A 26,353-nucleotide genomic window follows, 5' to 3' on the forward strand; every position below is an offset into this window, starting at 1 on the left:
CTACCCCTTACATTTCTATTCATAATCCAGATCATTTGTAATGATTTTCTTTCCTTACAAATGGTAAAATGGTGATTTGTGAAGGGAAAAAAGTTACAATTTGTTAAGAACAGCTGAACAACAACTTAAAAATACAGCATTGTCATTAAGCAACATAACCATAAAACTTACTTTCTGTGCTGTTCAATTAAAGCCTGGGTCTCTTTTAGTTCCTTTTGCACAGCCAATCTGAACTCTTCAGCTCGCTTTGCTTGAATCATCTTATCATATGATTGAAACTCAGAAAATGTATTTTTCTGTGAGAACTTCTTCCTTTTAAAATAGGCAGTTTGATACAGTTAATTCAATACTGCATTAAAGGGCAAGCAGGTGAAAAAATTAATTAATGATAGTGAGGGCTGGCCTTAAGGAAAATGGCACCCTGGGCAAACTTGTATTTTGGCCCCAGGCAGACACCCTCATTGCCCCCAGCACCTGTAGGCTCCTCCATGTGCTTAATTTGTAATGAAAGAGATGCCAGAGCTCAGCACCAGGAGGCACTGGCACAAATTAAGTGATGGTTGGACGGCCAGACAGTGGTGGCTGCTGGCCGGGCACCCAGCTCTGAAGGCAGCACTGTGACCAGCAACAGTGCAAAAGTAAGGGTGGCATGGTCTGGTGTATTGTCACCCTTATGTCTGTGCTACTGCTGGGTAGCTGCAGAGCGGCGGCTGCTGGCCCAGCAATACACCCCATGACCACTGAGCCCATGGAAAAGGGGGACCCAAGGTCTGACTCGCTGGCTTTGTAGAGGTGAACACTGATGCCTGTGCCTCCCTGCCAGGCTGGCTCGCCAGGCTTGCCGGCACTCACCCCTACTGACCATCGTGCCCCACTAACCACAGCGTCCTGGGCAGTCACCCAGGTCACACGCTCCTAAGGCCGGCCCTTAGGGATAACTAAATTCACAAGGCAGATTTATGTGTGGGTTTGATCCTTGGCCAATCAGAGAATAAGAAAACACAGAAATCAAACCAATTTGGCTTTCTTCCTTCTAAGCTTTTTTTATAGGCACAATAGATCATTGATATTCCAACAACATTTAGGCCCTGATTCAGCAAAGTGTCTAACTAAGCATATAAGTAGTCCAACTGGTTTCAATAGCTTGCTAAATCAAGGATTTAAGGCAGTGGCTCTCAACCTTTCCAGACTACTGTATCCCTTTCAGGAGTCTGATTTGTCTTGAGTACCCCCAAGTTTCACCTCACTTAAAAACTACTTCCTTACAAAATCAGACATAAAAATACAAAAGTGTCACAGCACATTATTACTGAAAAATTGCTCACTTTCTTATTTGTACCACATAATTATAAATCAATTTGGAATATAAATATTGTACTTACATTTCAGTGTATAGAGCAGTATAAGTCACTGTCATATGAAATTTTAGTTTGTACTGACTTCACTAGTGCTTTTTATGTAGCCTGTTGTAAAACTAGTCAAATATCTAAATAAGCTGATGTCCCCTCTGGAAGACTTCTGTGTACCCCCAAGGGTATGTGTACCCCTGGTTGAAAACCACTGATTTAGGGTATGTCTACCCAGCAACTAGACACCCGTGGCTGGCCCATGCCAGGCGACTCAGGCTTGCGGGGCGCGGGCTGTGAAGCTGTTTCATTGCTGTGTAGACTTCCAGGCTCGGGCTGGAGCCTGGACTCTAGGACCCTGCAAGGTGGGACGGTCCCAAAGCCCGGACTCCAGCCCAAACAATGAAACAGCCCCAACTGCTGAGTCGGCTGGCATGGGCCAGCCGCAGGTGTCTAGTTGCTATGTAGACATACCCATAATCAAAAATACAGTTACATGGGATCATATTATGGGGAAAAGAACAGAAACACCCTGAATCGGCAAGCCCTCCCTTTGCTTTCAGTAGAGAAGGGATTTGTAGAGCAGAACCTGGAATATAAGAATATATATAATGAAGATGATAAATATGATGCAGAATGTGATGAGAAGAAACTGTTCAAGAAAAAGATTTCAGAGTAAAAGCAGTTTATAAACTTAAAGTATATTCATTTTAAGAGAAAATGATTACAGAGTGCCACCTTCAGGTTCTTTTCATAAAATGAAAAACTGTAAGCATACTGTACAGGAAATCTAGTGAACTACCTACATAAAGTAGTAGGTGATTCTCTGAGTGCTGGAACTTTCCTTTGTTCTTTCCATCCAAGTTAAGTGCACTTTTTGTTGGAATAGGTTTTCATTAGCTCTGAATTACAGAAACTCCTGTATATTTTTTACTTTTTCATGAAGGATTCCTACTGTTTCCCTCCCCAACCTCATACCCAATAGTGCAATGGAGCAGTCCCTTGGATGCTCTTATACATGAGATTATGTTTCTTAACCAACAGAGTTATAGGAATGTTCAGCCAATCAAGTAATTTATAGCAAACAACAATAAAAAAGAAAAAGTATAATTTGATGACTGTTGACCCACTATATAATATTTTTTAAATTAGGCAGAGTGTATACATTGCCTCTTCACATCCTATAGGGGGCAATAGTTTGTTTTCCCTGGTGGGGAAAAAAGGGAAAACTTGCACAAAAAAATGCTGTGAAAATTTCTTTCCATTTTTCTTTGAAATGTGAAATTTCATTCAAAGACTAGATTAAAAATAACCTAGTTCTATGTTTGCTCAAAAACGGATGGTGGGGAATAAATGTAAAACTTTAGTCAAAAATGTTCCTGATTTTATTTTTAATTTCAAAATTTCAACAAAACTTTGAAATTCAAAAAATTTTCACTATTCCTAATTCTTAGACTTGAATGTATATTAGCGGTTCCATAACACTGTACATTGACAAAACACTACAGTGACTCAAGAGAAAATATATATTGGAGAAATTTGCTAATTCACACACTTAATAATGTGAACATAAAATATACTTCCCCTTTTCAGCATAGAATCAATAGCAGGTCCTCTAGTGAGGGTTTATTACCTAAACTTCATTACTTTTACAAAAATCCCACCATATTTTACATTCACTAGCATACTATGTAGTTTCATAAACATCAGTTAGCAAAATACATGAAGTAATTACACTGTATCATGCAATAGCCTTATTTGCTAAAAGTGCAAAATTAAGTAATCTGAAATGGGTCTTCTAGTCACTAGTATGCATTAACAGATTTTACTTCTTTCAGTTAAGCATGTTCCAAAAGTATTTCCAAAAGTGTAATTATTAAAATATGAATTGATAAAGTTTTATATCTGCATGGGGATGGCAGTTTCAACCAGTCGTCTTTCCTTTCTCATGTTTACAAAGTTGATAGTGCTTATTGTTTCCTAGTTTTAGAGAAAATTTAGAGTTATTTAGGGCCTTTTTGTTTTCTTTATTATTTATTTGTTCTAAGCATAACTAATGCATCATCTGGGCACAGATGGAGGGTTTTTAATCATGCTGTATGTTAAAATTCTTTTAAATCTTTTCACTTAGAAGTTTGGCTATTCATCACCTGCCCAACACACATAGTCTGCCATTCTGTACCTCATGATATGAAATTAAAATATATATAATACTTTCTTTCACCTGGAAAGAGTCGCTGATTTGTGGTAGAGCCTCTCTTTCTTTCTGCCGTTTTTTCTGAACTCAGCAAACTCCTGCATTGTGGCTTTGGGATTTAAATCCTGGTTAGCAAGAAATTCTTCCTTTTCATCTTTTACCATTTCCTCCCTCAGCTTCTGAAATCGTAGCATTTCTCCTTCATTAGGCCACTCATCTGACAAATCCAAACTGGATTTCATCAACTCAGTTAAATTTAACTTTTCAATAGGTGGCATTTCTATTGGAGTAAAAAGGAGATTACTCAATACTCATCTATCAGACCAATGAAGTTACTAGATTTTGTTTGGCAAATTTCTATTTTTTTCCTCAGGAATGTGACTATACATATGAAAGACTAGTTTGTTATTCACATACTCTGACTTTTCCCCTTCATTAGTAAACTACAACCATCATCTGAACAAGGAGCAGTAGACAATGCATTAAAATGAATGGAAACATTTTCTATAATGGTAAAGTTAACACAGATGACAAAAAGAAATGTGAGGTCTATGTTATTTTGAGATTGTCTCTTCACTCTGCCACTAAAGAGTTATATAGTTACCGTAAAATAATAAAAAATCTAAACTTTTCACCATGGTGCATTCTCTGTACTGTGTATGTAGTATATGTAGCTGCTCAACTGCTAGGTGAAGTCAACCTACAGGAACATGTTTATCAACAGCAGCACTGACTTCCCATTCACTTCTGGATACAATTCAAAATTAATCTTGGCCTATAAAGCTGTATCTGACTTGCTGTCTAAGGCCCAATGAACCAGGCACAGAAACATGTGTTTAACTTCAATGTGAGTGACTTCACCCTAGTCAGCAAAGCATTTAAGTGCATGGTTAACTTTAAGCACATGTTTAAATCCCATTGAAGGCAATGAAATTTAAACATATGCACAAGTGCTCTGCTTAATCAGAGCCTAAGACACCTCTTTCCTCATAGTTTGCTATAGTTGAGACCAGCTGGGACATCAGAGCTAATAACCATGAGGTTGGTGGATGGATGTTTTCAGACTATGCCACAGGATTTTGAAATTTGCCCCTGGAGCTGACTGGAATCGGTGCCAAAGTCTTGTGGCCATTAGGGTGCAGTGGTGGGCCCATCTTGCTTAACTTAAGCAATACATTTGTCATTTACTTAGTTTTTCGTGGTTAACCATGCAATATTTATATTTTCTTGATGTAGTTTTTTGGCTAGTGTAAATCTATACTACATAAACTATGCATGAATAATGAGTAAATGAATGCGTGAAGATGCTATGCATGATGACCAGCAAGTAAGATATTTGTACCAGAGAAATAAATATCAGAAGAAAGTAAAAATGCTAAGCGCTAAGATACCATAGCATGGAATCTATTTGGTATCCCAGTAAAAAAAAAACTGTCTCAAATTATTCTATTATGTGCATTTGTCTATACATACACAACCTGAATATTTTTTATATTTACATGTCAGGACTAAGATGCATTAAGATTTGGTTCGGCAGAAGCTGCAGAGTTGGAGGTTCCCCAAATCCCAGAGAAGTAAACAGCTATATTTCATCTCTCTCTTTTCCTCAAGTTTTAGAGGAAATGCATTCTCCCATAGCACATTCTGTTATATTCACTGCATGAAGTGTGTATATACCACCTCTTACATACTGCTCATCCAGCATGAACAGATGGGCCACGTGGGAGGGCGCAGAAAACTCTTGAATATTACAGAAGGTTCCCAAATGTGGCATGTCCACAAATTCTGAAAATCAAAGTCTATGGGGAGTATTTTTCCTTAATTATAAGAGTATCTAAACTAAAGTAGAATAGTATGATATTGCAGTAGCATGAGTTATGAAGCTGTTCCAATATACATTTTATAATTATTTTGTAGTTAAAATATGCTGTCTTTGAATGAAATAGAAAATAAATAGCATGCAAGGCTACCTTTTTATATAGTTATATAGTGGCAGAAAGAAACAAAATCCATAAGATTTTCAAAATCATGTATGTACCAAAGAAAGAAATTAGACAAGAAAAGAAAAACACTGTAGTATTTTAAAAATATAATTTATTTGGCTTACATTTTAATGTATAACAAATATTTACAGGGATCTCAGGAAAAAATAGGCATTCTAGTCCATAATGCAACAGAAACAAAACACAATAATAAATGATTGTGGAAAATAATTGTGATAATTTCTAAACTAAACATTTACTTACATGTTACTAGATATATATCAAAATTATCTCATGGAGTGAATTTAGATAAAATCTGAAATAATTCATTGATTTTATTCTATTTGTTATAGCTGATTATGCAAGAGTGATCATCAGAAACATTACAAGTTCTTCTGCATAGGGTAAAGCCAAGGATTCTCTCTCTATCTACAGTCTATGCACATTTTACAAACAAAAGATCAGTCCTTTATTTAATTCTTAATAGTGATATCAAAAATTAAATTTTAACAGATACTGAACAAGATTTACCAAATAGTTCTCTCTAAGGGATATATTATCAAGGATTTAGGAGTTTTATTCCTTCTACTTAACAGAAAAGATGATTCCATGGCTATTTTAAACTTCTTATTCAAGATAATGCAAATAATTCTCAAAGGCAAATGTACTTTTCAGAATAAATAATAAGAGTTCATTATTAGAAAAAATTGTTCTATCCTCTTGAACAAAGATTGTTTTGCTTCTATTTTTCATGTTCAAATTTATTTATTTATTATTATAAGATCTGCTGAAAACTGTAAAAAGCCCAATTCTGTTTAAACAAAGGCTTTCTAATATATTTCAGAAATGGAAAGGACTTATTACCCAATTACTTCCAAAATCTATAACAGGCATCATTTTGAATATCTTACATGGACATAAATTCTGGTTCAAAATTAAGGATAAGTATTTGGTTTTTCTTTCCTGCACCCAAACTTCCTTCCCCCATTTCAGCTCTACAAAGGATCACGCTGTTGATGGAAATGCTAAGTACACACCCATCTACAAGATAGCCATAGGTCTCAGGTATATTAAGCACAAATGTAATCTATACAAACTATTTTTTTCAGTTTGATTTCAGAAATTTAAATATGAAATTATTTGATATGCTACATTTTTAAACTTTAATAGCAAGATACAATAACACATTTTGAGATTACACGTTCTGTGGACACTGCAATGTATGCATACAAATGTATGCAATTGTTAGTATGTTCCTATAAAACATAAAAAGTTATCTTCCTCTAACTAACATTCTACTAAACTCACTAATGAAGCTCATCTGTTTCCATGGACCAGTGAATGCTTTCCTAAGAGCAGGGTATCTCTTTGACTTTCTCTTGTACTCTTTAACAATGGCCTTTGCATCTTCTTGTAGCATAGAAGGCAATTCTGTGAAATATAGAACTTCAAAGTATGTGCATGTCTACTATATTAAAGTCTAAACTAAGACTAGACTGGACAAAAGACTATAGAATATATTATAAGGAGCAATCTTGCATCCTAAATGTTCTTCTCTATTTGTAATCTAGAATACTGACATATGATAAATAGTATGGGTAGTAGTATAGAAGACTGTGTTAATTTTCAAAAATGATCAGAACAGAGTAACAAGTCTGAGGCAGGCATAAGGAGCACATTGTGCAGGCAGGTGCTGGGCTCACTTCTTCAAACAGACTTTTGAATTAATCTCATCCTTGACCTACCATAACTCTTTTATTCTAGTATAATCCTTTCTTGAGTAGATACTGAAAAATATGCCAGATTGTGGATTGGGTTTGTGATGTAGATAAATAGGATGAGGCTACCAAAACTCATTGACTCAAGGTCTAATCCAAGATTTGAGAACTCAGCCGTCCAGACAAGTCAGTTTAATTCACTAATCCACTCTAATAAGGTATTTGCATCTGTCTGCAGTCAGCACAAAAATAACTACCTGTTGCTAGTGAATTAGCTAGTTGTTACAGAATAGCATAGTACTGATGATAATATCTAACCCAAATCTCTTCTTAGTCTTGATAAGATAAAAATATAAGTAAATGCATTTTGTGTATTTTACACTAAAATGTACACTAATGTGGAAAGAATTTAGTCAAAAGGTTCAAATAATAATGTATGCACAGTATCATATAAAACAATATGGTCCCTTTACTTGAAAGAACACTAGTTTATTTTGGCCTTTTAATGTAATGAAATAATCTTCAGAAAAGTTTGCTTCAAATAGATCTACAATGTTTTTTGAAAAAAAAAATAGTTTAAATTTTTGTTGATATAGGAATCTTTATACAAACACTGTATGGATTCTTGAATACACTTAGATTAGCTATTATTCTATAATCCAGTCACCAAGAGATTTTCTTTTTGACCATTGTCAGCAGGGTTAGGCAGAGGTATTGCATGCAGAAAGTGGTGCTGGCAATTCAGTAATGATACTTTCTTTCCTGGTCAGCGCTGAACTAGCTCCACAGCAAATTGATATAGAGCACAGTGCTGCTAGAGATATAGTCTACTACCTGAGATGGAAAACATAGATCCTGAACACTTGTGGTCATTAAAACATACATGGTAATATCTCCGTCAGTGATTCTTCACACTCTCTGCTCCCCTTGGTGTCTTTCAGATTTCTGTCCCTTTGTCTCCTTATTCTTGCTGACTTCATCTATTCCCACAGTTTCAACCATCACCTCTATGTGAATGATTCCCAAATCTACCTCTCTATCCCTGATCCCTCTCCCTATGTCCATTCTGCATCTCTTAATGCATCTCAGACATCTCTTTTTGGATGTTCAATCACCATTTTGAACTCAACATTTCTAAAATTCAACTTTTTATTGTTTCTCCTGATAGGAACATCCAGTTACATTAATAGGATAAATGTTTATAAGCAATATAATTCCTTATGCTTTAGGACATATGCTAATCACTAATTGCCTGGGGTTAAAGAAATTTCTCCTATGAGCAAGTTATTCCATAATTGTTTATTATGGGGTTTCTCAGACCATTCTCAGATGCACCTGGCCACTATCAGAGAGAGGACAGTAAACCACTTGCTGGATTTGTTATGACAATTCCTATATTTCCTCTTCTCTGTCTCTTGGAAATTTCACTATCCTTCCCATCTCTGAGGGTCTCAACCTTAGTATAATCTCCTTCCTGACAGTCAGTTTCTCACCAAGGCCTACTACTACTTCTTTTTAAATATCATCACAATTTGGCTTTTCCTTTCTAAAAAATCTTGTATATGTTAGTCATATTTCATGTTGATTATTGCATGTGTCCAGCCTTTCCTGTTCTCATATCTCCTCCTCTATTATCAGAACTGCCTTTTTTGAAAATATATTCCACTCCTGTTGCTCCAGCCACATCACAGACATCCTTAAGTCCCTTCCCTGAATTTCTCTCTTACCACATAAAAGTCAGACTCCTTCAAGATCCTAAAATATGTTTTAAAAACATAATAGTACATTTCTTTTTCTATTTATATATCAGGACTTGTCCAATTTTGCATTCAAAAGTTGATGGTACTACTGACACAAACCTATACAGGGAATGCATCACTTCATTCACATTGTTTTTCAAAAACAACTAATTACAATTTTAATAAATATTCATGAATAATTGTCCTACATACCTTGAGTATCTGGCTCTAAATTGACAAGTTTTCCATTACCGACATTCCGGAGAAAGCACAGAATGGACCGCAGTCCCCTCTGTACAACATCTTTAGGTGGAAACTCCAGAGGGCAATGCCTTAGATTCAGTGCTGTCAATGAAGTTAAATTACCTGCAAAAATAGTTTAATCTGTAAACATTTTGGAAGAAAGAGCTATCTGCAGATTCAGGACTCAAATATGACTAAGCTGTAGAAATTTATTTCCCCATCACAATTTGTTTTATTTATAGCTATTTCTATGGGACCTTAATACATCTATTGATATTGTATAATGTCTAAAAAAAAATATTGGGTCAATTCTGGTTGCAGAGGTAGAAAATGACTGACAATTTATTTTATATACTCATTTTATAGTACTATAAATTCTAAAATATCTAATATTACATATGTAGTTCTTAAAGGCAGACATCTCATTTCTAAGCTTTTTGATATTCACCAATGAACGTAGGCTAACTGAGGCTCAGGTACAGCAAACTTTCTGCCTCTCACATGAAAAGAAATTAGGTGTCTCTAGAACACAGCCTTTTTATCAGGGACTACCATGCCACACCAAGATCACTAAGTGAGGCAAAGATATATCAAAGATAAAAAACTTCGAACATAATAATAATAATGGAGATATCCCATCTCCTAGAACTGGAAGGGACCTTGAAAGGTCATTGAGTCCAGCCCCCTGCCTTCACTAGCAGGACCAAGTACTGATTTTGCCCCAGATTCCCAAGTGGCCCCCTCAAGGATTGAACTCACAACCCTGGGTTTAGCAGGCCAATGCTCAAACCACTGAGCTATCCCTCCCCCCATACTTGTACTGTTCCATCAGACTCACTTGCACAGATATAAACATGCAAAAAGACAGCGTCACTAATGATGTATAAAAATATTTTATTCCAAACCAAAATTATTTCTTTCCCTATCAAGATAGTTCTATGCCCTCTCCCATATTTAGGAACACAGCTCTTATGCTCATCTTGCAACTAAGACAGATATATCAGATCATCCTCACATACTTATGTTCCTTGATGATTCCTGACAACAAAATTTATTTATTTTTTTTGACATAATATTTTGGCACCAACGGTTATATAAGATAAAAACATTTACTCTCTATTTTGCCTTTGTTGCTCTCTCCCTTTGCCATCTCTTCCCCTTTTCTATTCTACTGCTTAATATCTTGATGATTCTCATTTTCGTGTAATCAGTGAATAGACTTTGGGTTGTGGGCAGAGCACTACCACCTTTTCTTTTTATTCCTTGTCTCCCATTCATCTAATTTCATCCATCAAAATTTTTTTGGTACTTTGCTCTGCATTTCTTCTCTCCCAATCTTTGTCTCTCCACTTCTTTCCATTTACCACCCTATCACTCCTAAAATGCTTGGCACTATTCTTGCAAAGGAGATAGATGCCACATACAGCTTTACCTCCTGAGAGGGTCCAGTAAATGTATGCATCCTGCTTGCATGCCTAAGTCTTCTACCTTGCTTTTAAGCAACATTGCAGGCAGCACATGACAGCCAGCCAGGGCCGGCTCCAGGCACCAGCCAACCAAGCACGTGTTTGGGGCGGCACCTGGTAAGGGGCGGCCAGTCTTGGGCTGGCGGGGGGCAACGCAGCGCGGTGCTCGGCCAGGGGGGTGGGTTCCGGCGGCGCAGCGCTCGGCGGAGGGTGTTCGGCAGCGCAGCACTCGTCGGGGAGGGGTTTGGCAGCGCGGCGCTCAGTGGGGGGTGTTTGGCGGTGCTCCGCATGGGGGGGGGGCTTCAGCAGTGCGGCGCTCCGTGGGGGGTGGAGATGTTCGGCAGCGTGATGGGGGACGGGGGTGTTTGGCAGCGCGGCGCTCCACGGGGGTGTTCGGCGGGGGGGCGGGGGCTGTTCGGCGGCGCGGCGCTCGGCGGGGGTTTCGGCGGGGGTGTTCGGCAGCACGGCGCTCGGCGGGGGGTGTTTGGCGGCGCTCCGTGCGGGGGGGTTCAGCAGCGCGGCACTCGGTGGGGGTGTTCAGCAGCGCGGCGGGGGTGCGGGGGCTGTTTGGCGGCGCGCCGCGCGGGGGGGTTCAGCAGCGCAGCACTCGGCGGGGGGTGTTCGGTAGCGCGGCGGGGGGCGGGGGCTGTTCAGTGGCACGGCGCTCGGCGGGGGGTTTTTGGCGGTGTGGCACTCGGTGGGGGGGGGTTCGGCAGGGCGGCGCTGGGGGGGTATTACGGTGGGGCAGCACTTTTTTTTGCTGCTTGGCGAGGCAAAAAAGTTAGAGCTGGCCCTGCAGCCAGCCATGGAAAGAACAACTGTGTTAGAGCTGCAATTAGTGGTGCATCATACATTGCCAGCTGTGCACTACCCTGCTTCCTGACAAGTGTCCTTAATGCTATGCTTGAGCTGGGGACAGCTGCCAAATATGCAATGTAGGCTGCAGGGATATTTGACCTACGTCTATCCCCACTCCACTACAAGGCCTGAATTAGTAAAAGCAAAATAAGTGATCAGAACAAATATTTCCCTATTAATTGGACCTGCAGAATGAAATCATATTCTAAGCCAGGTCATTAATAATAGTGGAATTTATATTTTTTATGGATTAAAAACAAACCTCAGAGTTAAAACCTAGGATGTAAATATTTTATTAAACAAAAAGTTTATTCAATTTCTAAAAGAAATTTTACTTATGACAACAAATATTTTGGCCTGGCATGATTGATTTTAGGTTAATAGTTAAAATATTTGGAAGCACAATGTGAAAAATGAGATCTTGAGTCTAGTCACTGAGAACAGATTTTTCACACCGCCTTGAGAGAATGGCACTTTAAAAACTTCATTCACGGCTTGACTGAACATCAATTTATTTTGTCTTGATTTGTAAAGGCATAGTACTTAATATTCTGTGTGAGCTTATTTTATTCTTTACTCATTACTCTATTAAGTAGTACTTTAAAAATGTTTTCAGTCAAATCTTACTTACAGGAATGACAACCATATTATTTATAGCACAATTATTTGATTCCAAATTATTAGTAATTAAAAGTTGAAAGGAATATTGCAAAACAAACTTTGTAACATAATTAACAATTGTACTGACATCACTCCCCTAGAAATGCCAAATACCAGCAATATTGACAATGGCTCACATACAGGAAAAAGAAAAATACAAAAAAAAGGATGAAAATAACAGGATAAAAAATGAGAAACTGGGCTAAGCACTGGGATTCTCCATGAGCATAGGGTGTGGTGAGGAATCCTTCCTTCCAGAACTCAGGATGGAGTAGACTATGGGATGCTTATGTCCCCACTGCTGTGGAAACAAGCAGTGATGACTCTTCCAACTCAATGAGAACCCCTACAGAGCCAGGGCTTTTGGTGCACAGGATATACTCATGCTCTGTGTGGGCTCTCAATATTCTGTCCCTCCCCTGTGGAATAGACTTGTCTTGGTTCCACTGTTATTTTGGACCCACTGCATCCAGAGAAGGACCAAGATATATTATTTATTTTCAACTAAAAGAATCTCTTAGCCATTAGGTTATTTGTCAGATATCTAATCTTTTAATGATCTGTCATGGGCTTATGTCTGTCCTCTGTCAACTACCAAGGTCTCCTCTTAAAGTTTTAAACAAAATGAACCAAATTCAGACCAGGTGTAAGTGGGTCCAACCCCACTGACATCAACAGAACTGAACCTACTTACATCAAGTCATATCTATTATTACAATATATATTGAGGTAACATCTTACAGCCTTTATTATTTATTACAGATATAATGTCATAGGTGTCCATGACACACAAAAATAAAGAGACATGGATACTGACCTTACAATTTAAAACTATGCCAAAAATAACACAATAACATGAAGATAAAACAGTGGACACAAAAGAAGGTGGAAAAACATACCTTGACATAGATTTACCTGCATTACGTGAGAGGCAGAAGTTGTTTGCAAGTTTAATATCTCACTGGTTACCTTATTTTTTAAAATAAAATGTGAGGAAACAATGTAAGATTAGAATTGATAGGTCTCCTGAAAGGAGTAAAGTTCTTAGGTAAGATTTGAATGAAGAGAGAGAGAGAGTAATCAATTGGTACATGGAGGTTGTTCCAAGCACATTGGTTGGCATGAAGAAAGTTTTCTTCTTCCACCCTCTTCAAACCTAAGCAAGCAATTCAGCCGCTCTTCTTGGTGTTGAGAAGTACTTTACTTGGCGAGCAGGTCCACTGAACTCAACAGCACTACTTGCAGAATAAAATGCCACTCAAATTGAGAAAGATTAACGGTATTGGGCCCTAAGTGAATGTCAGGCTGGGGAACTGCAAAGGGGCTTTGAGGGGAAGTAGCTGGAAACAAGACTAAAGATACAAGTGTAGGGTGAAGTTATGCATGGCCATGAAGATGAGGTTCAGGAGCGAAATTAATAAGAAAAATGAGGAGTAGTCAGTAAAGGGATCTGAAAAGAGAAGTGACTTGACCCAAGTGGTAGGCAAGAAAAAATCTTTTGGCAGCTGTGTTTTCTATGGAAGTGGAATTTAATCAGGAAGTGCTTTGCATACTAATTACAATAGGGTCATAAAAGCAACAAGAGGGAAATGAGTGGGTGAATCCGCTCAACGCTGGAAATGTCTATACACTAATACAAGGACTATGGGGAATAATCAGAAAGAACTGGAAGTATTAGTACATATAACCCCTTTAGAGATGGTGCTCCTGAAAGACCACACTGAATTTCTAGGGGACTCCCCCATGACTACAGCAACAACAACTAGAGAGGTTCAGGACTTAATTTCACAGACTACCTACTGCCAAAGGCAGAGACAGAACTAGCTTGCAACACTACCAGAAGCAATCATAAACCAGAACTCAAGAGACAAAGGGTGTGGTTTTACTTTCAGTTTTCATTGTGTTTGGAGTGTAGCAGAGACAGAAGCATCACAGCCAGGGAGGACATTCCTACCCAAGTGAAAATTTTGAGCCCTTTGGGGATTTCTGGGACATTGGACAGTGTCATCTCTGCAAAGACCGGAAACCTAGGAGGCTGAAGAGAGAGCCACAGTCAGGCGACCCAAGAGCCAGCCTAATTGCACATTTGAATCCAGACCAAAGAGCTGCAGAGATGATCTTCCCAACATTGGTGTGGAGACTTTGTTAGAACACCCCTGTTTATGTACAGTTTTTGTATTGTTTTTGTCTTTTATTCTCTTAATCTGCTTTTCCATTCTTTCTTATCCTGAGTTCCCCATACTTAATAAAACCCAAGTTATTGTTTTATTACTCTGGGAATTGTAATAACTATTTTATTTTACTGTGCTCTGGCTGACACAGCTCTGTGTGAGATTGGGTGATGAATATTTTCCCAAGTCACAGGCTGTTCTCTGCAAAAGGAGGGGTTTCCTAGGGTGGAGGCCTGAGGCACCCTCATAGGTGAACCCAGGACTCATACCCTTGAGGAGGAAAAGGGAAAAGGCTGCAGCCATACCTCAAGACTGGGTTACATATATCAGTTAAATAATGACTTAATCGTCACCAGACATTTGGTTGGATAAGTATCATGACTGGAATATTGGCATAGAAGTGTATAACTTGTTCAGGAAGGATAGACAGGGTAAAAAGGGAAGAGGTGTTGCATTATGCATCAATATATACACTTGTTCTGAGGTCCAGAAGGAGGTGAGAGACAGAACAGTTGAGAGTCTCTAGATAAAGATTAAAGGGGTGAAAAATAGGGGTGATGTCATAAGAGGTCTACTATAGACCACCAGGACCCGTAGTAATGGGAGATTAATTATCCAGACATTTCTTGGAAAAGTAACATGGCAAAACACAAAATTTCCAACAAGTTCTTGAAATGTACTGAGGACAACTTTTGGTTTCAGAAGATGGAGGAAGTAACCCAGGGGACAGCCATTTTAGACTTGATTCCGATCAACAGGGAGGAATTGGTAGTGAATATGAAGGTGGAAAGCAATGTGAATGAAAGTGATCATGCCACATCCTCACTTGAAGTGTAGACATTCCCTTTGAATGTAATGGGAATAGTCAGGGCCTTGGTTCTAATTCAACACATGGAAACTCCAGAAGCAGAGTGCCCACTACCCAGAGGGTACTGAATCAACACCACTTCCTGCAGCACCATTAAGGCTATGTCTACACTTAAACCACTACAGAGGCAAAGCTGCAATGCTGCAGCTGCACTACTGTAGCACTTCAGCATAGCCACTCACCACAGTGATGGGAGGGGTTCTCCTGTCACTGTAATTAATCCACCTCCCCAAGAGGCAGTAGCTAGGTGGTCAGCCAAGCAATGTCTACACTTAGGGTTAGGGTCAGCTTAACCATGTTGCTCAGGGGAATGGATTTTTCACACCCTTGAGTGACACAGCTGGATTGATTTAACTTTGTAGTATAAAACTGGCCTGAGAATTCCTTAGAAGTGCCCCATCAAAGTACTTCCTAGGATTAACCCTGTTTTCCTTATGAGATCATAGCCTATGGTATAGCAAGATTCATTTCTTACAGAAATGGATCCTCACTTTACAATACAACAGTGCAAAAGGAGGTCTAACACTCTCAAAAATATATCAAAAGAAAAACAGTTCAGGAAACACATAAGAACATAAGAATGGCCATACTGGGTCAGAGGAATGGTCCATCTAGCCCAGTACCATTTCTTCCAACAGTGGCCAATTCCAGGTGCCCCAGGGAGAATGAACAGAACAGGTACTCATCAAGTGATCCATCCACTGTTGCTCATTCAGAGCTTCTGGCAAACAGAGGCTAGGGACACCAATCCTGGCTAATTGCCATTGATGGACCTATCCTCCATGAATTTACCTAGTTCTTTTTTGAACTCTGTTAGTGTCTTGACTTTCACAACATCCTCTGGCAAGGAGTTCCACAGGTTGATTGTGCCTTGTGTGAAGAAATACTTCCTTTTGTTTGTTTTAAACTTGCTGCTTATTAATGTAATGTGGTGACCCCCTAGTTCTTGTATTATGAGAAGGAGTAAATAATACTTCCTTTTTTCACTTTCTCCACACCAGTCATGATTTTATAGACCTATCATATCCCCCCTTAGTCATCTCTTTTCCAAGATGAAAAATCCCATTCTTATTAATCTCTCCACATATGGAAGCTGTTCCATACCCTTAATCATTTTTGTTGCCCTTTTCTGTACCTTTTCCAATTCCAATATATCTTTTTTGAGATGGAGCGACCACATCTGCATGCAGTATGCAAGATGTGGGCGTACCAGGGATTTATATAGAGGCAATATGATATTTTTTGTCTTATTATTTATCCATTTCCTAATGAGTCCCAACATTCTGTTAGCTTTTTTGACACATTTTTAAAGTAAGAGAAAATGGCACATAACTGTCTCCTGCTGCTACGTAAATATCATCCAAAACTGAGTTGTTCACTGTATCCTTATTTACCTGCTGCATTCTAATGATTTTGAGAAGAGACATACTGTTTACATCAGCCTAAAGCTACAGTTACATAAGTATTCTATCTATTCTAGCTTGAAACAGACTGTATAAAATGACTAGTGATACCCATTTAGCAGCAGAAAAAAACAAAACAAAAAAAGATTTAATGCACCATCTCCGAATACAGTTTTCACCAGATGGTACCTGGTGTCTGTTGTCATCAATGCACAAGATAAACAACATTATCTAGGCAGAATCCATCCATATTCATATTTGTCAAGGAATATTTCCATAATAAAATATTTGTAGTTATCAAAAAGACACCATAACATTCAGTACTAGTAGGAAATTAGAATTTTATAACACACAGGTTTATCAAAAACTATATTTTTATACTAGAGTTGCCTGCCATCTAATAAATGCAAGTCTTTAATGTTGTAGTAGGGCTCTCTATGAGCTGAGGGGTAAAAACATTATTTACAATGAATACTACAAATCAGTATACTGTAATGTAAATTAAAATACAAATATTCAGTGGTATGTCATAAGTGTGAGATATAATTAACAAAAGTGTATAAAACATTTAGTGCACAAAAACTAAACACTGTGTTGTGCTGTTGGCTTTGTGAAAAAATATATCCCAAACAGCTGAAATATCTGCATTTCTGTTTCTCTAACAAACAAGCATTCCCAAAGCCCTAAGCAACCATACCCACTGCCTTCAATACTGCACTGATAAGTAATCCTGAGATTTAAAGAATACAAAACATTTTATATATCTGTTTGCAGTGTTGTAGCTGTTTTGGTCCCAGAGTATGAGTGAGACAAGGTGGGTGAGATAGTAACTTTTATTGGACTTTCTTTGGCTGATGGAAAGGACAAGCTTTCAAGCTTCACAGAGCTCATTCTCAGGTCTGGGGAAGGTAACCAGAGTGTCCAAGCTAAATACAAGATGGGACAGATTGTTAAGCATGGTTAACACATTATAGGAGACCACTTAAAATGAAGTGGGCAATTAACACCTCTGCAGTCACAGGACAATGGAGAGTTAGTAGGCAGCAGGGTGTGTTACAAATTGTTGTAATGGGCCATGTGACAAAGTGGGACTCATCACCACGGCGCCTCCTGCTGGCTGTCCTGGGAATTAGCTCTCACCCCTTCCAGTCCACCTTCAGCTAGTGGTGTCACGCCTGCCCTCACTGCTGTCTCCACGCTTTGGACCCGCGTCACTCCCTAGACCGCAGTGTCCTCTTCTGGGTAAGGGCAAACTGCAGTCTGCATACTAGCCACTCTGTTCATTGGCAAGTGGGGTGCAGGGGGACGACGCTCCCAGGCCTGCCCGCTACTCTGGGTCCTGACTCAGGGACCCTATAGCCGGCAGTCACCTACTGCCCTCCTCCAACCTGCTTCCTTTATTCCCTGGGCCACTTCCCCTGTAGCCCTAGCACCCTCTCAGCCCCTGTAGCAAGGCCCCAGCCTGGCAGTGGCCTGCCAGCAGCTTACACGCACACTGCTGCTCCTGACCAGCACTGCTCTATGGCACTTCTTCAGGCAGCCAGTCCTCCTCCCTTGCTTTCCAGGGAGAGACTCCCTACTGTCTTCCTCCACTGCTCAGCAGCCCCTTTTTATATGGGCCAGCCTGGCCCTGATTGGATGTTCCAATAAAGTTTCTCCTGATTGGCTGGCACTATAAGCCTTTTCCTCATTGGCTGCCTCCGGCAGCCTCCCCAGGGTGGCTTTACCCCTTATCTACAAGTGGGCAGCCACCCCACCGCAGGCCATAAAACCAATGTCTCTGGTACTTGGAGAGATCAGATATGGAGCGATCACTTTGTGAAAACTGTTTGCCCATGGGTGATAAGGTCTTTGATTACTATTCTGTGACAGTTCATTCGATAGCATACAAGATACACAAATAAGATAACTCAGGCAGACCCAGCATATCTGGCCATGATACTCTTACTGAAAGAATACACCTCTACCCCGATATAACGTGGCCCGATATAACACGAATTTGGATATAACACGGTAAAGCAGAACTCCAGGGGTGTGGGGCTGCGCGTTCCGGCAGATCAAAGCAAGTTCGATATAACGCGGTTTCACCTATAACGCGGTAAGATTTTTTGGCTCCCGAGGATAGCATTATATTGGGGTAGAGGTGTATTAGGACTCATACTCAAACCAGTCACCACCCAAAAGGCCAGTTTCCTCCAGGACACAACCAACTTCTTCCAGAAACTCTGCACCATTAACAACCTCCCTCAGAACACCATCAATATCACCTCCATATACACCATGACAGCATAGTTGCCTGCCTTCAACACCCCAAACACGTTGCCAAACTCATCCATTTCATCCTCATCCATAACAACTTTACATTTAATAGTAAACACTTTGTCCAAACCATGGTGCCGTCAGATATTGGCTGTGTATGTGTTCCCTCTGTGTACTGCACTGGCTCTGGCCAGACAGCCCGGACAACAGGCTTCAATCGAATCGCCCAAAAGACCCAAGACTCAGTTTCAGTACCGAAGGCACACGGCCAGGTTTATTGTCAACAAAGCACAGTTACTCGTATCCTGTAGACTTTACAGGACCAGTATCACATGTATGCCTGTCAGGGCCGGCTTTAGCAAGAGCGGGGCCCGATTCCTGGGGGCAGGGCTTGCTGCAAGCCCCGCCCCCAGGACCCGAGCCACGCCGCGCCGCCGGGGGGGGGCCCCGAGCCGAGCCGCTGGGGGGGGGGCCGGGGGGGCCCCGAGCCGAGCCGCGCCGCCGAGGGGGGCCCCGACCCGAGCCGCGCCGCAGGGGGGCCGGGGGGACCCGAGCCGAGCCGCGGGGGGCCGGGGGGGACCCGAGCCGAGCCGCAGGGGGCCCCGAGCCGAGCCAAGCCGCCGGGGGGCCCCGAGCCCAGCCGCGCCGCGCCGCCAGAGGGGCCCCGAGCCCAGCCGCGCCGCCGGGGGGGCCGGGGGGGCCCCGAGCCCAGCCGCGCCGCGCCGCAGGGGGCCCCGAGCCGAGCCGCGCCGCCGGGTGGGCCCCGAGCCCAGCCGCGCCGCAGGGGGGCCGGGGGGGCCCCGAGCCGAGCCACGCCGCCGGGGGGGCCCGAGCCCAGCCGCGCCGCGCCGCAGGGGGCCCCGAGCCGAGCCGCGCCACGCCGCCGGGGGGGCCCCGAGCCCAACCGCGCCGCAGGGGGGGAATGGGGGGGCCCGAGCCGCGGGGACCGGGCCGGAGCCGGGCCACGGGGGCCGTGCTGGGGCCTGCGGGAACGGGCCGCGCCTCCCCGGAGCCCTTCTCCAGCCCCCACCCCAGCTTACCTCATGCTGCCAGCCAGCCCGCCCCTGCTGCTTAGTCTCAGACTTCCCGCGAATCTCTGATTTGCGGGAAGCAGGGGAGGGGGCGGGGCGTGCAGGGCAGGGGAGGAGGGGGAAGTGGGCGGGGTGAACAGCTGCAGCGCGGGGCCCTCTAGGCACGGGGCCCAATTCAGCCGAATCGGCTGAATCGGCCTAAAGCCGGCCCTGATGCCTGTTACAATGGACCAGCTCAATCAGTGGCAGGACTTTCCACTGCCCCCTAGGCTAGACAAAGACACTCTCTCTGAGACTTTATTTTATACACCAATACAAACAAATTATGTATTGCCCCTCTGACGTAGTTAGTTACTGCCCCCTGACATGGTTTGTTATCACACATTACCTTGTACATGTTGGCTCGATCAAAACATCTTTATCCATTACACTGGCATCCTGACCTTATCTTTAAGAGAGGTCAACGTGTTCCTGTTATCTTTGGGGAATGTGTGTGTACCATACTTGGTATCGGGGTGTTCTGGTACCACCCTTCTGGAATGTGTTTGCGTGAGTGTCCTGTACCTAGCACTTCTCAGGAATGTGTAGGTTTTTGCAATACCAGCCCTGTTCTTGCCAGATTTGGTGAGCCTGCACGCAGGCAGAGCCTGACTTCTGCTCACAATTTGAATTTTGCTAACTTTGCTTTATATTAGCAGGGCTTGACCACTACTTTAGTTCAGGCCTCGGGCCTCATACCGAGCCTCTGATCCAAGGCGTCATGTCTCAAGCTCTCTTTCTACTACACATGGGAACAGCCATTGGCACTAGGATGACTCCCCAATATGCCACTCTCTTTATGAGTCATCTCAAGGAAGAATTTCTGGAAGAACTTTTGTTCTCTGGACAAATGACCTAAACTCCCTCATAAATTTACACCATAATTTCAACCACCAGCCATCCATCAAACTCTAGAACTCCCACACCAGCATCAAATTCCTGGACACCACAATCAGTTTGAATCATGGGACCCTACAGATAACGAATGACAAGAATCATGGATAACCACCACCACGGACCACCACACTTATCTTCACAGATCCAATAATCACCCCAAACACACTAAGAAATCTGTTACCATCAGATACCACAGAACACATTCCAAGGAGATAGTCCAGAATACACATTTTAACACACTTAAAACTGTGTTCAGTAAACCAGGACACTCCACCAAAGACATAGAACACATCATGGAATGGGCCACTCAATACCCCAGGAGAAGGTGCTTCAATACAGGGGTGGGGAAAAGCCCTCAAGGACCACACACAACTAGTTGTCCCTTACTACTTCACATGGGGTATCGTCAAACAACTACAAACCATTCTTAATGGGGCCACATCCTAAAAGAAATCTTTCCTGAACCCCACTTCTGGCCTTCAGAACAATCCCCTATCCTCACCAAGCTCATCATTAGAAGCAAGATCCCCACAGACCAGGATACACCAACTCAAAGTGGCACCAGGCTCTGCCAGAACAATAGATGCAAAACCTGAAGAGACAGCTCCACAGCTACAACGAATACCCCCTGCAACATACCTTTCAAAATCCAAGGGTCCTACACATGCCTTTCAGAACATGTGTACCTCATCCAGTGCATCAAATGTCCCAATAACGACTATGTGGGTGAAACCACATAATCACTACTCTTTCAAATGAACTCACAGAGAAAAATGATAAAAGACAAAAATACCCTATCACTCTTGGGCAAACACCTTTCACAAAGCGATCACTCCATATCTGACCTCTCAGTTCTCATCCTCAACAGAAAACTGTACCACACTTTCAAAAGACAAGCCAGGAAACTTTAATTCAAAACTCTGCTAGACACTACAAACAATGGACTTAAGAGATACTGGTTTTATGGCCTATTACAAAAATTTGTAACACACCTTGCCGCCTACTAATCCTCCATTGCCCTACAACTGCAGAGGTGCTAATTGCTCACATCATTTTAAGTGGTCTTCTACAACAACCTGTCTCACCTTGTATTTAGCTTGGACGCTCTGATTACCTTCCCCAAACCTGAGGAAGAGCTCTGTGAAGCTCGAAAGCATGTCCTTTCCACCAACCAAAGGTGGTCCAATAAAAGATACTACTTCACCCACCTTGTCTCTCTCATTTTATATATCTAACTATCTAAAAAAAAATCAAAATTTGCTGAATGAACTACAATTGCCAAAATGCCTTTACATATAGTTATGATTTACAGATTAGAAAATTACTTAAAATAATCATAATATAGAATGTAGAAGTGAACCAACAATATTGTCATCAAAAAGAAACAGTGCTGAAAATGTAATTCATGAAGATCTATTTTGGGTTAGTTTCATACTGAGAAATCAAATCTATTTTTAAGCGGAAGTGATTAGAATGATTCATAAGAATTGATATCTTCTGTACCAGAAGAATGGAATCTACTTTTTTTATTTTGTTGGAGACCACTGTAACTTGATGATGCTTGTCTCTATATATACACAGGAGAAACAGAATTATAAAGGTTAGAGCTAGAAAAGACCTATTAGATCATCTAATCTACCCCCATGCCAAAGCAAAATTAAAAGAGAAAAAATGTTAAAAAGTGGGTTAACAAATGTGTTTCTCTAAAACTAGGAATATTGACTGACATGCAGTTTCACAGATTCCAAGGCCAGAAGGGACCATTGTGATCATCTTGACATCTGGTATAACACAGGCTATAGGACTTCCCCAAAATAATTCTTAGAGCATATCTTTTAGAAAAACATCCAATTTTGATTTAAAAATGGTCAGTGTGACATTACACTCCATATTCTTTATTGAAATAAGCTTATGATATAGCTATGACATAACTGAGATGTACTTTATGCAAGATGGTTCATGTAAGGTATCATTAGAAAGGTTGTGATTTGTGGAATGTGTTTATCCAATTTGTATGCATATATCATTTTTGTATCTAAGCTGGGAATATTGACCATGTCTCTGTATTTCAAATGTGCTACGTTGGATGAGGCCAAACAATGTTAGTGCCTTACTGAGTAAATGCACACAAGCATAAGGATTACCCATGAACTGTGTGCAATAGAAACCTCTCAGAGATAGCTTGACACAATGGGAACTGTTTGACCCAGGTCAGATAGCTCTATATAGTGGGAACTGTTTGACCCAGGTCACAGCAAAAAAAAGCTTTCCAGCAAGTGGGGGGAAGATATTAGAGGGAGAATGACAACATGAGGGGGCCTCCCTCTCCCTATAACAACATACTTGAAAACACCTGAGGAACAAAGACTGAACTGTTGGAAGTGATGATCCCAGACTGGAAGGCATTTTAGCCTGTGTAAGAAAACCTGAGAAAGCCAAGGCAACTTGTACCTTAAGAATCTGCCAGCCTGTTTATCACTCAGGGTGAGAATTTGCTAATTTGTATCCTACCTATCTAGTGTGTTAAGCTCAGTCTGTGGCTTTTGTTTATTTCCTAATTTATTTACTATTTACTGCTTTGTTCTGTTTGCTATCCCTTTAAACACATTAAATCTACCTTTTGTAGATAATAAACTTATTTTGTTTATTATTAAACCCAGTTTATGTAATTTCTAATGGGGGGGAGGGAAGTCATGCATATCTCTCTTCACATTGAGGAAGAAGGCAGATTTTTTATGGGCTCGTGCTGTGCAGATTTTCTATACAGCTCAAGACAGTATTATTTTGGGTTTATCTCCCAAAAGGGGTGTGTGCGTGAGTGCTGGAGGAGTCCTGTCACACAGATCCACTGCAGTCTATGGCTGCAGCTGGGTATGGCCCTACCTGTGTGTGTGTGCTGCAAGAGGCCGGAGAGCCTAATTCAGCAAAACAGGAAGTGGGAACCCAGGCTGGTGGAGCAGGAGAGGCTCAATGAAATCCCAGTACATCAGGTAGCATCACAGAAGGGGGTCCAACCTGTCACAGTCAGTGACAAAAAATCCACCACAATATTATTCCAATGGTTAATTACTCTCTGTTAAAAATGTACACCTTATATGCAGGTACTGGGGTGGGGCAGAAAGGGTAGGAGGAAGTAGATAAGTGAGCCACTAATCATAGACTCAGAGACTTTAGAAGATCATAATGGTCCCTTCTGACCTTAATCTGACCTCCTGCACAACACAGGCCACAGAATCTCACCCACCCACTCCTGTAACAAACCCCTGACCTATGTCTGAGCTATTGAAGTTCTCAACTTGTGGTTTAAAGACTTCAAGGTGCAGAGAATCCTCCAGCAAGTGACCCGTTCCCCACGCTGCAGAAGAAGGCGAAACCCCCCACCACACACACACTGCGCTGATCATTATTTCCAGAACTTCTTTCTTGGATACAGTAGTTATACAAATTGCATGTCATCTACAAAAGTGATGATTTGCTAATGTAGAAATATCATTTAAACTAACATATTCAAGAGACTACATATCTTGAAATGACATTTCAACAAGGCTGCTAAGCAAGTACTAATGGAAGTGGAATACTTGAGGTGAGATATGAATATTGGGCCTACTATTATCTGCATAGCCAAAATATTCCCACCAAAGAAATGCTATTTCATACAAATCACATTAGCTAGACAGTGGAAGCCAATACATTTGTCATGCATATGTAAGCAGAGTCAGAATGAGGTCTCCCCTGACATCTGGTGGTGGGCTGTGGAAAAGGACTTCAGGGGCTGATTTCGTTTGCATAGGCACACCCACCCTGCCTAGCTGATGGGACTGCTTGCCCAAATGGTCACTTTGGCTGCTGTAGGATCCCCAGTCTCTTTGTTATTGGGGCAGGAGTAATAAAGTGTTGTTATACTGGTTATGTGACTCAAGGACAGTAGAACTGTACTTGGCATTTTATGACTGAGGGACTCACCCTCAACTAAGCAGCTCTCACTAGGCAAGGGACCTGGGTTCCAAAGCCCAGTGAATTGAGATGGGTTGGGGACAGGTATTTATAAAGCCTTTTGAGGGCCCTAAACACCCCTTTGAACCCTTCTCTCCCCCTTCCCCTCTACTGTATAATAACAGAACTAAGTTTGACTCATTTAGGAGTCTTGTTACATGCTACAGAGGTGAAATCACTGATACCTAAGTCTAAGCATTAGAACTACTGTGGGCTAGTGGTTCTGATGCAAGAAGACTATCCAGGTGCACCAGCAGTAAGGTTCCCCTAACAACAGCTGAAATCACTGAGAGCTGTGTTAAGTAGGGGAGGCCTGAAGACATATTGGTGAGTGGCTAGCAGGACAACTGGTGGAGAGGCATGGCTAGCGGAAAGGCTAGCAGAGTGGTGTGGCCAGCTGGTAGTGAGGCGAGGCTAGCAGAACCCCACAGAGAGGCATGGCAATCAGCAGTCGAGGAGTTGAGCAGCGGAGAGTGTAAAGTGCCTCTATATCTCCCCCCGCTTCCACCTGGGCTGTGAGGTGAATTCTGCAGATGAACTTCTGAACTCTGGTGCTGCACTGACCAAGGACAGCAACTGTGGGTTGGGTCACTTTTGGATTGCTGGACTTAAGACCCTGAGGGGAAAAGGAAACTGCCAAACTTACTTGGGGGTGGGTCTTTTGCTCATGGTTTGTGTTATGAATCCTGTTTGTGGTGTTTCCCCAACATAATGCCGCATTGTTTCCCTCCTTTATTAAAAGGCTTTTGCTACACTCAGACTCTGTGCTTGCGAGAGGGGAAGTATTGCCTCTTAGAGGCACCCACGCATAGGTGGCGAGTTATATTCCCACGTGGTGCTCGGGCACCAGCAATATTCAGAGCCCAGGAGCCCAGCTCCACCAATATTTGGGGCCAGTTGTCCCCCCTGGCCTCCTCTTGCGGCCCCCGCCCCCTGCTCGCCTTTCCGGGGCCCCAGAGCAGAGAGTCACTATCTCTTCCGTACAGCTCTATGCTGCCTCCCTGCAGCAACTGCTGCCACAGGTAGGGTGACCAGATGTCCCAATTTTATTGGGACTGTCCCGATATTTACTTGTTTGTCCCGTGTCCCGACCGATGTTCTGAATTGTTCCGATATTTTGTGTTCCGGCGCACAGGCAGAGGGGGCTCACGCTCCCCCTGCCCCCTCCCTCCCCCATTGGATCCCTCCCCAAATTCCCACCCTTGACCCGCCCCCAGCCCCGCCCCCTCACTGCCCCATTGAATCCCTCCCCAAATCCCCGCCCTGGCCCCGCCTCTTCCCCAAGCACGCCGCATTCCTCCTCCTCAACCCTTCCTCCCAGGCTTGCGCTAATCAGCTATATGGCGGCGCAAGCACTGGAGGAGGGGGGAGAAGCAGGATGCGGCAGCCAGCTCAGGGGAGGTGGAGGCGGAGCAGAGGTGAGCTGGTGTGTGTGTGTGTGTGTGTGTGGTGGTGGTGGGGGGGGGGGGGGGGCGTGGAGCTG

General features: G+C 42.2%; 1 protein-coding gene across 3 annotated transcripts in view; it reads right to left on the reverse strand.

Moving 5' to 3' along the window:
• Nucleotides 1–26,353, reverse strand: part of LRRC27 (leucine rich repeat containing 27) — a 61,924-nt gene that overhangs the window by 25,886 nt on the left and 9,685 nt on the right. For all 3 annotated transcript variants that reach the window (XM_054033297.1, XM_054033295.1, XM_054033296.1), the window contains 3 exons: nucleotides 9,196–9,348; nucleotides 3,571–3,823; nucleotides 172–312 (listed from right to left, as the gene is read on the reverse strand). In XM_054033297.1, the coding sequence (XP_053889272.1) occupies nucleotides 172–312; nucleotides 3,571–3,823; nucleotides 9,196–9,348 (547 nt within the window). The remainder of the gene's footprint in view (nucleotides 1–171; nucleotides 313–3,570; nucleotides 3,824–9,195; nucleotides 9,349–26,353) is intronic.

Source organism: Malaclemys terrapin, chromosome 7, assembly GCF_027887155.1.
Source record: "Malaclemys terrapin pileata isolate rMalTer1 chromosome 7, rMalTer1.hap1, whole genome shotgun sequence".
Taxonomy (NCBI): domain Eukaryota; kingdom Metazoa; phylum Chordata; order Testudines; family Emydidae; genus Malaclemys; species Malaclemys terrapin.